Below are 13,773 nucleotides of genomic sequence, written 5' to 3' on the forward strand. Positions count from 1 at the left end.
TGGCGTAGGCCGACGGCTGCAGCTCTGATTGGACCCCCAGCGTGGGAGCCTCCATATGTTGTAGGTGCAGCCCTAAAAAGACAAAAAAAAAAAAAAAAAAAAAAGAGTTACTACTGTAGTGAGTCCCAGGTTTGGAGAATGTGATTTATTTTAAGCCCTGTGATTTTAAAGGTCTATAAGGATTAGCTAAGCAAGTGTTTGACACAGTGTTTATCCATAGTAAATACTCAATATGTGTTGAGCAGAGTCAGTTTTTACTTTTACAGAACCTTTTGACTTTTTTATCTGAGTATTTTTTTAATTCCCATGAACATATCACATATACAATGATATAATGAACTAGTGTCAAACTTTCAATACATCAAAAATCCTGATCTTATCTTTTTTCCTGTTTTCCTTTATAAAATATTTGTTAAAGTTGACTTACAAGGCTCTGTCAATTTCTGCTATACAGCAAAGTGATCCAGTTTTATATATGTATATTTTAATTATTCAATGAATTTTATTACATTTATAGTTGTACAACGATCATCACAACCAAATTTTATAGCATTTCCATTCCAAACCCTCAGTGCATCCCCCCACCCTCCAACCTGTCTCATTTGGAAACCGTTTTTCAAAGTCTGTGAGTCAGTATCTGCTCTGCAAAGAAGTTCACTGTGTCCTTCTTTTAGATTCCACATGCAAGTGACAGCATTTGATGTTGGTGTCTCATTGTCTGCCTGACTTCACCTAGCATGATTTCTAGGTCCAACCATGTTGCTACAAATACCATTATTTCTTTCCTTTTAATGGCTGAGTAATATTCCATTGTGCATATGTACCACATCTTCTTGATCCACTCCTCTGTTGATGGACATTTAGGTTGTTTCCATGTCTTGGCTATTGTATACAGTGCTGCAGTGAACATTGGAGTACGAGGGTCTTTTTGAGTCATAGTTTTCTATGGATAGATGCCCAGGAGTGGGATTGCTGGATCAAATGGTAATTCTATTTTTGGTTTTCTGAGGAATCTCCATACTGTTTTCCACAGTGGTTGCACCAATTTACATTCCCACCAATAGTGCAATAAGGTTCTTTTTTCTCCACACTCTCTCCAGCACTTACTGTTTGTAGACTTTTTGATGATGGCCATTCTGGCCAGTGTAAGTTGGTACCTCATAGTGCTTTTGATTTGCCTTTCTCTAATAACGAGTGATGTTGAACATCTTTTCATTTGTTTTTTGCCCATCTATATGTCTTCTTTGGAGAATTGTCTGTTTAGATCTTCTGCCAATTTTTTTATGGGGTTCTTCGTTTTTTGGGTATTGAGCTGCAGAAGGTGCTTATAAACTTTGGAGATTAAAAATCCTGATCTTATCTTAAACTTTGAAAGATTATTTTTTTAAGGTGGCATGTACCCCAATTCTAAGTCAAATTAAACATGCTACCAGCTAAGAATAATGGTAGGAAATGCAAGCTGTCTTGGCCTTAAACATCTGTTCAAGTTTTTACTGGATATGCTAAAATGCAAAGCCTTGACTAGTCTGAGAACATTTTGATGTTTAACTCTTCAAAGTAGTTTTGTGCTGTTCCATGGTATAAATTGTAAGGAAGAATGATTATCCTTCCTTGAGAATACAGATACAGATCATAAATTAGAACATTTAGTGATCTTTTTTTTAACATCTAGTTTTGTTCATGCTAATATAAGTTTAGAAACTACAGAGAAACTTCATCTCCTAATAGCAAATATGTTATTAGCAGATGCTGACCAATCTTGTGGCTTTATACTGAACACAGAAAAGATGCATTCAGGGTAGTTAAGAAAGACTATTGCTCAGTCATTACATATTTCTTTCTTTGAAGAAATGCGGATTTTTTAATTACAAAACTAAACAGACAAGTTAATTGCTTTAAGAAGAAATTCACTATCAGATTTCCTGTTTTCACTGATTTCAAGTCAGTAAAAAATCTATCAAGGGCCTAATACCATATTAGAGGTGTATTCATCAGTTCACTTAAAATGGCTTACATTTACAAAAAATTAAGCATGTATCCAAACTTTCATGACAATTTAAAGATAAATCTGTTGATATACAGGTAGACATATGCCAGACTTGAAGACAGATACCTAGCTTTTACCAGTTAAAAAACAATCGATCTACAACATGTTTCTTAATGGGGCCAATTTTGACCACTCCCCACCCAAGGGACATTTGGCAATGTCTGAAGACATTTTTTGATATCACAACTATGGGGGGGGGGAATTGCTACTGGTATCTAGTGCATAGTGGCCAAGGATACTGCTAAACCTCTTACAATACACAACAACCCCTCTGCCTCAACAAAGAATTAGCCAACCCCGAATGTCCAGAGGGCCAAGATTAAGAAACCCTGGTCTACACTTCCTCCAGAAGATACAATGGTAATCCAGAGACTAGAAGCCCAGAAATCTTTATTTTTTCCCTTTTTATGGCCATACCTGCAGCATATGGACGTTTCCAGGCCAGGGGTCAAAGCAGAGCTGCAGATGCACCCTACGCCACAGCCATGGCAACACTGGGTCCATGCTGCATCTAAAACCTACACTGCAGCTTGCACCAACATCAGTTCCTTAACCCACTGAGCAAGGTCAGGGATTAAATCTACATCCTCAAAGAGATATGGTCGGGTCCTTAACCCACTGAGTCACAACGGGAACTCTAAAAAATTTTAAAACTTCTTAAAAGAACAGTAATGCTTTGAAGAACTGACCTGGGTGGGAAAAGAAGGTAAGAGAAGCCAGGTGTGCCTTCTATGAGTACTCACAGACTTATAAGACACATAATCAAGACGAAGCCAAGAGCTTTACGTTAGACTCATTAAAGGATGAAAATGAGGGAGTTCCCACTGTAGCACAACAGGATCAGCAGTGTCTCTGCAACGTCAGGACACAGGTTCAGTCCCTGGCCTGGCACAGCAGGTTAAGGATTCAGCACAGCCACTATTGAGGCCTGGATCTGATCCTGGCCTACGAATTCCATCTACCATGGGGCAGCCAAAAAAAGAAAGAAAGAAAAAAGGGGATGAAAATGGAGGTGATGAGATACTAGTTAAGATGCTAAAAAAGCGATGACAGCAGCCAAAACCTCAGCACTGAATGTTGAGAAGCATTAATGAGGGAGACACTTGACATCCATAATGTTTTTAGTACAAGAAAAAAGGATCTTAGAATTATATAGTTTTAAAAACGTAACATACTCAAGAGATACTATTTAATGTTTCTGCCTCAAAATAAAAGCTACAGGGGTGGAGTGTTAAAAACAAGACAACAAGCCCAAAATGGAGTTGCTTATGCTAGGGCCCAAGTCTCCAAACTAAGACTTAACTTTTCAGCTGTCCCAGAAATGAATCTTATACCAGTCAATCAGGAATTGCCTGATCGGCAGCAGTTCGACAACCTGCCTGAGAGAACCCTGACATCTCCTAAAGGAAAGTAACTTTGCAATAACCAATTCACTTTTTTGCCTCGTATAACTTGTTTCTACTCCCATCTACCTATAATAGTCTCATTTCATACAGCTCCTTGGAGCTCCTTTCTAACTGCTAGATTAAACGCTGCCTGATTCATGAATTGTTTTGTTTGTTTGTTTGTTTTTTGCCATTTCTTGGGCTGCTCCCGCGGCATATGGAGGTTCCCAGGCTAGGGGTCTAATCGGAGCTGTAGCTGCCAGCCTACGCCAGAGCCACAGCAACGTGGGATCCAAGCCGCGTCTGCGACCTACACCACAGCTCACGGCAACGCCAGATCCTTAACACACTGAGCAAGGGCAGGGATCGAACCCTCAACCTCATGGTTCCTAGTCGGATTCCTTAACCACTGCGCCACAACGGGAACTCCTGATTCATGAATTGTTAAATTAACCCAATAAGATTTCTCTTTTTCTTTCCTTTTTTTTTTTTTTTTTTGCTTTTTAGGGCCACACCTACAGCATACAGAAGTTCCCAGCCTAGGGGTCGAATCAGAGCTGCAGCTGCTGGCCTGCACCATAGCCACAGCAAGAGAGGATCTGAGCCATGTCTGCCACCTACACCAAGCTAACTCATAAACATACATCCTGTGATATCATCTGTGGGGGGAAAAAAAGACAAAAACCAAGAAAATCCCTTATTCCACGCCTTTATCTGGCTCCATTCCTCTGCTTCCTTTCTTAGCAAAATCTCCCAAATAGCGGTTTTGAATACTTGCTGTTTCTACTTCTCGCAATTCCCATTTACTTTTCCTCACCCCCAAATGTTTTAGTGTGTACTTTCTACAAACAAAAACATTATCCAACATAACAAAAATGTAACCATCAAAATCAGACAATTAACACTAATAGAACACCACCACCTAATTCTCAGACCCCATTCAAGTTTTCTTAATTGATCCAACCATGTCCTTTACAACAACAGCACTAGATGAAGAATGATGTTATAGCTGTTGTCATGTTTCTTTCATCTCCTTCTATCTACAACAGTTCCTTAGTCTTTCCTTCACTTTCATGACTGTGACACTTCAGATGGTTTTGAGCCAGTTATTTTGTTGAATGATCACTGATTTGATTTTGTCTGATATTTCCCCATTATTCAGATTATGCATCTTTGGCTGGTAATGATGCAATATCATTCTCATGGCATCCCACTGTATCAGGTGGCAAATGACTTCAATTAGTCCCATTTCTGGTGATGCTAATGGATGGCTTGATTAAGGGGATAAATGCCAGGCCTTTCCAGTGTTATTTTCCCTTTGCAATTAACTTTAAAACTATGAAATATTTTTCCTCATTGACTATCAATGTATTAATTTATTTGTATCAGTATAGATTCATGGGTTCCTATTTTATTCCACAGATTATCATTCACAATCATCAGTACTTGTTTTCATGCTCAAATTGTCCCACATCTAGCCAGTAGGTACCCCTTTAAGCTGTTTCTGACATATCCTCATCATTCTTTGAACATATCCTCAATCTCTAACAAGATATTTCAGGCTGAGTTCTCCTGGTGATGCAGGAAGTTAAGGATTCAGCGCTGTCACTCACTGCTGTGGCTCAGGTTCAATCCCTGGCCCGGGAACTTCTACATGCCGGGAACTTCTGTATGCCATGGGCACGGCCCAAAAAAAAAAAAAAAAAGCTGTTTCAGGCTCATCTTTTACTTTACCAGCCCCAGTCTTGGAATCAGCTATTTCTCCAAGGAACTCTAGTTTCTTGTAGTGGAGAAAGATATTCAGAAGCCAAGAGCCGGACACAAGGTACTCTCATTGCTATAGGTTTATCCTTCTCCAAGGCCCTCTCAAAGAACAACCTGGAGGACATGAACACACACACAGACAGACATTTATCTTTTCATCGGTGTAACATATTGAAAACCTTGACTTCACAGCACTATCTCCAATTCCAATCTAACCACCGAGAGCCTTTCAATATTTGCAATCCCCTTCTTCAAGGGAAAAACCTGACTCTCTTTAGCCTTAAGATATTAATGTACTCATTCAAATGATCCTCAATATGTGACCCATCTCCCTTTGTTACTTTCACTACTCACCACCATGGTACCTCGCCGGCTGTGCTCAGCCTTCCGTCTCCTTGTTGGGCTGCGGCCACACCATCCCCTTCTCTGACACTGCATTGGCTGATGCCCCTGTGCTTACTCTTCTGAATGGACGCCCCCGCCCCCACATTCCACTTGGGCTCCACTACCCTGATCCTGGCTGCCCTCCTGTGTGGGTACCTTCTACTTGGGTTCCAATTCCTGCAATGGGTTACAGCTATCACTCTCCCAACCCTCCACGGTCCTCCTCCTCCTCCTCCTCCGAGACGCTCTGATCTCCCACACTGAGCCGCCACCTCCTGATGTGGAGGCTTTCTTCACCCCACCGAGGTTCTGCCTGAACAGCACAGGTCACCCCCAGCAAACCAGCCCTCCTCAGACAGTCTGAGGCTCCAGACCATCAGAGCTTCCAACCCTGTGAGAAAATCAACCTTGCTCAGCCTCACCTGAGTTGCTTAGAAGGTAGAAAGGAGAAAGGAAAGATCCTGCCATTCACCTCAGATTATACCCCCCAACTATCAGTTCCCTACTTATCCCTAAATGAAATGATTCTTAATTCATGTAGTCTGCTTATTCTAGAACTAAAGTGAATTTGGGTGTGTTCCAGCCAGACACTGTAAAAAGTTTCTCACAATTAGAGAGCCTGTCTCTATATGGTACTTAGAAAGGATTAAAATAAAGAAACAAAAGGTAGAATATTTAAAAATAGAAATTAATGTCTTATTACACCTTCTAGCTCTCTAGGATAAAAATCTTTTATGCATAAAATGCATTAATGCAGGATATGGGTACAGCTGGATGTCTGAAACAGAAACAAGGATTTTTCAAACTAGACCAAAGTATTTCTTTCTGCCCAATCTGCCTATATTGCTCAGGAAGGCTATGATTCTCAGTTTTACAATGAGCAATCTCTTCCTTTAAATTCACTTATATTTATATTTAGAGCATTTTCCCTCTATTCCCATATCCAAGAAGAAATAATAACTTTGTACTGTATCTTTGTATTAAGAATACTTAACGGTCTACTAAGAACTAGAAGAGCTTTATAGCATCAAGTACACCAAGAAATTTATAGAATGAATATAGGTTAACATCTTTTTCTATCATTATATTTAAGATAAAAATCTTGGCTGAAAAGGTTCCACTGTGGTGCAGTGGGCTAAAAATCTGACTACAGCAGTTCAGGTCACTGAGAGGCATGGGTTCAATCAGCAGCAGTGGGTTAAAGGATCAGGTGTTGCCACAGCTGCTGGCATAGGTCACAGCTGTGACCCGGGTTCAATCCCTGGCCTGGGAACTTTCATATGCCACAGGTGCAGTCATTGGGGGAGAAAAAAAAAGGAGCTCCTGATGTGGCTCAGTGGATTAAGAACCTGACATAACGTCCCTGAGGATTCGGGTTTGATCCCCGGCCTCACTCAGTGCATTAAGGATCCGGCACTGCAGCAAATTGGAGCACAGGCTGCAGATGCGGCTTGGATCCGGTGCTGCTGTGGCAAAGGCCCCAGCTGCAGCTCTGATTGGACCCCCTAGCCCAGGAACTTACAGATGCTGCAAGTGTGGAAAGAAAGGAAGGGAGGGAGAGGGGGAGGAAGGAGGGAGTTATATTTCATATTATAAAAAAATCCCTAAGATCAAACAAAGATATGAGAAATATACATGTTGGGGATAAAAAACTAAATAACCTTAGTTTTCAAAACATAATTTGATGACAGTTTTAGCAATTCGTTGGTTCCCTCATTCGACAAATATTTTAGTGCTAATTTTATGCCTATTCCTTTTCTACTAATTAGGTGAATGTAGAGCAAGGATACAAACGGAACAACACTGACAACTTTCACACTCTAAAAAGAACCAAACAATAGTGTCCCCAAAATTGGAAAATCTGATTCACATACATTTATGTTTTTCAACATATAAATAAATATTAACATTTCACATATTTCACAAGGTATTGTTAAAAGCCTGATGATTAGTCCAAGAACTTATGGAAAAATACATGGAACAGTTTTTGCTTCCTGTAAAACAAAACCTTTGTATAATATATTCCTACCAATTTTAAATACACTGCAGATACAACTATGTACCCCAAAACAGAATTTGTTTTTTGATATTGAGATGAAAATGTCTAAAGACTGAAGATTACTAAGATATGACTCTAGGTACAACAGAAAATGCTCCATAATTACAAACCATTACTATTCCCTTGTCCTATTTTCTGCCTGCAAACAGGGGTTATTAGGGAAAAGTAGGTAGTCTTTTAAGTTTCCAGCCAAACCCATATTTTATAGATTGGGGAAAAAGAGAGTGTGAGTTTTTAAGATAAAGGCGGGGGAGGGGAGTGAACGTGAGTGGTTTAAGGAAGTAGCAATGCAGGGGAGATACTGGTTAGAGGCAGCTCTCCAGGTTCCACCTTCTTACTGTCAGTACAGAACAGTGGCATAAATGGGCTTCTTGATTAACTGCCACCCTCTTTAACTAGTTACAACCATACCTATGATGTTTAAAACGACAGTTTCTACCAACAAAAAAAGACAGTTTCTGCCAACAAAAAGGAACGTAAGCTATAAATATTTACGCCATGACTATTCTCCAAAGATTTGAATATACCAGAAATAAACATAAGGATATCCAGACTAGGCACTCTGGAGGGAAGGGGTTGAGGAACTGGTCAACAGAGGAGATTCCCTCCAGTGATATCAATCAATACAGGGGACTATTCTAGAGTTGGGAAAGTAGGATCACCTCAAAATGACTAAGTTTTCGCAAGGCAGGGAAAGTTTATTGTAAGCCTTAATAAATTTTATCATGCATCACCAGTGCTTCCCTATAACAGACACTCAATAATTTTTTCATCTTTTAAACTAAATTCCTACAGTAGTTTCATGGGCTTTGAAGAAACAATACAGATCACATTTATAAGGAGTTTCCTTTGTCACCTCCTCTAGATAAACGCTTTCCAAAAATCTGAAGTTAACGATTTGGTCCAGCCAGTATAGACTACAGTGGGACAAGTTCCTTTGTTTTAGATAAGTCTAGAGACATGGCCTAAGATTTCATCAGCGATTTGGGTTCCCCGCCCCCTTCCAGTTTTACTGAGATGTAACTAACATGCAGCACCGTATGAGCTTAAGGTGTACGGCATAATGACTTGGCTTACATGCATTACACAATGATTACCACAAGGAGTTTAGTGACTATCCATCTCATATATATGCAAAATTAAAGAAAAAGAAAAAAATTTTCTTCTTTGGAATGCAAAGTCTTAGTGTTTACTCTCATAACAACTTTCCTATGTAACATACAGCAGTGTTCACCATACCTATCACACTGCACGTTATATCCCTGGCACTTACTATCCTACAGCTAGAGGTTTACACCTTCGGACTGCCTTCATCCATTTCCCCTGCCTCACTTTTCCTCCACACAGCTGATTGTCACACGAGGGAGTTGGTTTTTAGAACACTAGCAGTTCCTGTTACACAACACAGCGACTGGGTATTTCTATACACTTCATAATGATAGCCACATCAATTCTCGTTACCATTTCATCAGCTATTATCAGGCTCTCAAGGTAAATTCATCAGAACCACCTTCAGAGGTCATCTTCCTCAATCTGTAAAAAGATTCAACCCAACACTAAAACTTAATCATGTGGCTTCAGATTGTTTAGACCTTCTTGAATTTGTTATCCGGACCACCTAATTTATCATCACCTACAAAGATCTTCAGAACCATAAAAACTTCCTTTAGGATGCAATTATTAATCAGAAATCAGTACTCTGGGTAATGCAATGAGCTACTGAGCTGGACCAAATAAGTATGATCAGAAACAAGCACTGTATTAGTGGAAACAAAAAGACTAACCCAGTCCCTACCCTCAAGGACTCAAAAATCTAATACATTTACAATATAAAGATTAAAAGAAAAATGCTATAGAACAAAGGGAGCATTAAATTAAAAGGTTAAGACTAGGAATGCAAAATAAAGAACTCACTGAATCTATCATCCGAAGCACATTTTTCCATTTCTTCCAAAAAGATATCATGTGCTTTGTTAAATGCACCTGGCTAAAAATATGATGAAAACAGCGTCTTCTAAATTACACACCCTTAAACTAAGGGCCGAAAATCACAGACGAGAAAACTACGACATAAAATAAGTTTTATACGTTCCTATAAATTAAATCAGATATTTGAACCTACTTCCTAATTTCCACACTAGTCATCTCATTCTCCCGGGGGAGCAATTTTTTTAAATAAATCATAATATCAATGTGATGTGCTCAACCAAATTTTTTTCTGTATCTATATACACACTCATAACCCACACATAGTTTTTTTCCCATTGAACTTTAACTGGCTCCTCAAAAACCAAAAATCTATCTCCTAATAAATAAAACATATTGCCTAAACACAGGACTTCTCCAATCTCTGATTTCCTTATTTGTTAAAAAAGCTAATTATTACAAAATGCGTGCTTTGCAAAATCATTAATTCATATTTAGACTTTCTGATCCAACCATTCTTCCTATAATAATGAAATCAACATAATAAACAATGAATCCTGAAGAAATGAAGATGCTCTCATCTCTGTGTGATGTCACCCAGAACTGAGTCTCTAGCATATATTCACTACCTTTCCTAAATGCTCATTCTGAACAGGAGCAATCCCTTAAAGCATAGTTCAAATTTATTACCAGTTAATTTATATCTCCTCACAACTACACAACAGAAGTCTGACACAACCACCTTAGTCTATCACTATTAGCTCTGTCCCCCAGAGTATTAGAGTGGTTTTAATTTTATTACTTTATTCTCAAGTTTAACATAAGACTTAAGATAGCAAAAAAGCTCTAGTCAATGTTATAAGAAATAAACAAATTTGAGTGCGTAACGGCACTACCGTCATTTCACTGTAGCGACATGTTCTCAATAAGGTTTAACTTTGGAGTAATATGCTCTAAACATGTAAGTAAAATGAGAACTGGTTTCTAAATTCAAAATTCCAGGAGTACTTTCGCAACCTCAAATTCCTCAATGGCAAGAGCAGTTCAGGTGTTTGTTACAATCTACTGGAAGCACAATATCCTTATTCAAAGCTGAGAAGAGTTTTTAAAAAACACAAAAAACAGGAAGTCTAATCAAATTTTTCTAAGATCTCTTCTGGTCCCAAAAATAGTGCTCTACACCAACTTCTACTCATCTATGATTTAAGCATCCAGTTGATATCAGTTGATTCCACATTATTTAGTTCCTAATAAATGTTTCCCCCAAATCCTCTCACTACTAAGAAAAGCTTAAAACATGGAGATATATTAAGAGATATTAAATAACATTACATTAAATATTAAGAGAAATTTTTTTTAATTTTTCACAATTTCCAAAAGGATACAGAACAATTTTTAGTCAGAACAAAAATTCCCATCTCTTCTATGGTTTACCCATCTAAATGTCTGAGAAACTACTCAAACGCTGAAAGTAAATAACCAAACTACAGGAGACCGGGGCATGGGAGGGACGACACTGCTTCTGAAAGTACTATATTCTTAAAAGTTGATAAAACTTTAAAAATCTCTTCTTAGTCTTCACTAAAATATTTTTTCCTTAAAACTGCTTTTCTATAGTGTGATATAAAGCAATTGTTTTCAATCTAAATTAAGAGTTAAATCTCAGTCATACTCCTCCACTGTTTTACTCTTTGTCTTTTTTAAAAGTATTCCGCTTAATTTTTGCTTCCTCTGAAATGTGGACTGCTGAAGTATATAAAGATCAAAATATTTTCTAATTATAAAAATGGGAAATAAAACTGTATCCATCTCCTTTAAGAACATACTATAATTAACTACAGAATGTACTAAGTCCAAGGAAAGAGACTTTTAATGCCTGAGAATCTAACCAAAGAAAAAGATGAAAGTTTACCTAATTGACTATATAATCCTCCTCAATACAAGAACAATTGCATTGTACTATCTAGGAACGTAATGGAGAGGCTCCAGAGGTATGTTCTCTTGGGTGGTGTGTTTACACCCTGGGCAAACACTTGCCCAGAATGTTGCAGATTCCTGGGCTGGCTAAGCAGGTGTTCGACTCGATGAGCTCTAGAGTCTCTTTCAATTCTAAAATTCCCCGTCTGGGAGTAAAATGTGAAAAATAACAGAAAACACTGTACCCTTCCATGAACCGATCTGCCTTCATTCCCCTCCTAACTGTACGTCTGGAGACAAAAAAAGTTCTTTCTGCTCTTTCTCGGCAGCGATTTCACGAGAGCCCAGGTAACAAAAGGCAGGAAAACAGGCACAGGTGGGATGGAGCGGGGAGTGGCTGAAGGCCGGCGGCTCCCGGGACAGCGCCCCCACGCTCCCGTCCCCCGGCAGCACCTGAGAAATCACTGCCCTCCACACCGCCACCCTTCCGCGGCGGCGAGCGAGCGGGTTCTCCGACCTGTTCCAGTCCCCGCCGCACCTGGCCAGACACCGGCATTGTCTGCAGCCTTCAGCGCCCATGAAAGACAAGGAGGCATGGGCGAGAAAAGCGGGAGAAAGAGGAGAAAGAACGACGGAAGGGCAAGAAGAGCAACTGGGAAGCCGTACGCTCCTTCGGCACCATCGGCTTCCCCATCGATCTCTCCATTTAATTCAGGTCCCCAAAGCCAAGCCCCCGGCCCTGGGCGGCAGCCAGAGGTGGCCCAGCCCGGAGTCCCCGAAGCCACCGTGGTCGGAGCACGGACACCAGAAGAGGGAAATGGGCGTGTGGGCTGGGCCTGGCTGGCCGGAGGCCGGGCTCCGAACAAAGCCGCCCGGCTCCCCCTACCTGGGGCGAGGGCGGCGGGCGGTGCCTCGCGGGTCCCCGCGCCGCCCCAGCCCGGCGCCGCCCTCGCCCGGGGACCCTGGCCGGACCCGGGGCCGCGGCGAGCCCCCTCCCCGCCCGCGAACAGCGCCCCTTCGGGACAATGGGCCCCCTCCCCCGCCCCGGGGAGGGGAGATACAAAGGCTGGGAAGCGCGGCCCGGCCCGGAGCCAGGCGTCCGGAAAGTGAAGGCGGAGGAGGGAGAGGGGCCGGGAGAGGATGGCGGCGGACGCGGCAGCCCGGGGCCGCTCCCCAGCCGTCCAAGCCGCTGCCCTCAGCCGCACCGCGGCGGCGGGGCGGGAGCGCGGGCCAGCAGCCTCTCACGCCCGGCCGAGCGGGCAGGGGTCTGCACACAAAGGCGAGCGGGACCACCCGCCTCTCCGCCCGCGCCAGGGGCGGCGACGGCCCGACGCGCTCGGGCCCCCGACGGTCCGGGCGTCTGCCCAGCCGCAGCCCCTCCGGGCCCGGGTGCGCGCGGGGCGCCCCTCTCCTCGACTCACCCACAGCTCCGTGCCCCAGCTCATGGCGGAACTCGAGGCCCCTCGAGCCGTCTGGCCGCCCTGCTGTCCGAATGTCCGTCGGCTCTGCCGTCAGGCTGTCCGGCCTCCCACTGGCGGGCTCGCGGCTCGGCTGCTCAGCCTCGGAAGGTGCCGCCACCGCCGAGTTCCCCAGTGAGTGAGAAAGACGCGACTGGAGAAGCCGCCGCGCCGCCGCCGCCGCCGCCGCGTCCCCGCCTCCCGGAGCCGGGCGGGAGGGGGCCTGGGCTGGGGGGAGGCGGGACGCGGAGAGGGGAGGGGGCGGGGCGCGATGCACCCTGGGATCGGGGCGGACCGCGCGCGCCCGGCCGAGCCCGGCAGGGTCTCCTCGCCCCGGGTCCCCGGGCCGCCGCGCTTTCTCATCCCGCCCAGGCTCTCGCTTTTCGTCTCTCTGGGCTGGGACTGTCCCACCGCCGCGGCCACTTGAATCGCGGTCACCTAGAAGGAAAGGGAGAGACGGAAAAGACGCCCACCGCCCTTCTCTGCCCTGAGCCCCCTTAAATGAGGCGGCTCCTTCCTGCCTCTTGCCGCCTCCACTTGGGAGAAACCCAGACAAGGAAAACTCATCCAAATCCTTGGGTTTAGATTGTGGAGAGAGATGTTTTATTTATAAGAAAAAATCTTAATGGAAAGGGTGAGCTCGGGAATCCCTTGAATGTGTAGAGCATCCAATGTGAATGCAGCGTGCCCCTGATTTTTTTTAATAGAACATTTTAATTGTTTGAGTCCTGTCGGGAACTCATTAAAGAAGGTAGATCTTTCAGCTTTCACTTGGGGATGCTGCCATGAGAGGAGATGGAACACATGGACAAAGGGGAGCCAGGCTGTCACCTG

General features: G+C 42.9%; 1 protein-coding gene across 4 annotated transcripts in view; it reads right to left on the minus strand.

Moving 5' to 3' along the window:
- Nucleotides 1–13,154, minus strand: part of FNBP1L (formin binding protein 1 like) — a 104,584-nt gene extending 91,430 nt beyond the window's left edge. For 3 of the 4 annotated variants that reach the window (XM_001928546.6, XM_005663661.3, XM_021090187.1), the window contains exon 1: nt 12,904–13,149. In XM_001928546.6, the coding sequence (XP_001928581.3) occupies nt 12,904–12,927 (24 nt within the window). In that variant the 5' untranslated portion in view covers nt 12,928–13,149. Of the gene's footprint in view, nt 1–12,903 lie in introns of all 4 variants that reach the window. The other variant, XM_005663662.3, reaches the window with a different exon arrangement.

This window comes from Sus scrofa, chromosome 4, assembly GCF_000003025.6.
Source record: "Sus scrofa isolate TJ Tabasco breed Duroc chromosome 4, Sscrofa11.1, whole genome shotgun sequence".
NCBI classification, from domain to species: Eukaryota; Metazoa; Chordata; class Mammalia; order Artiodactyla; family Suidae; genus Sus; species Sus scrofa.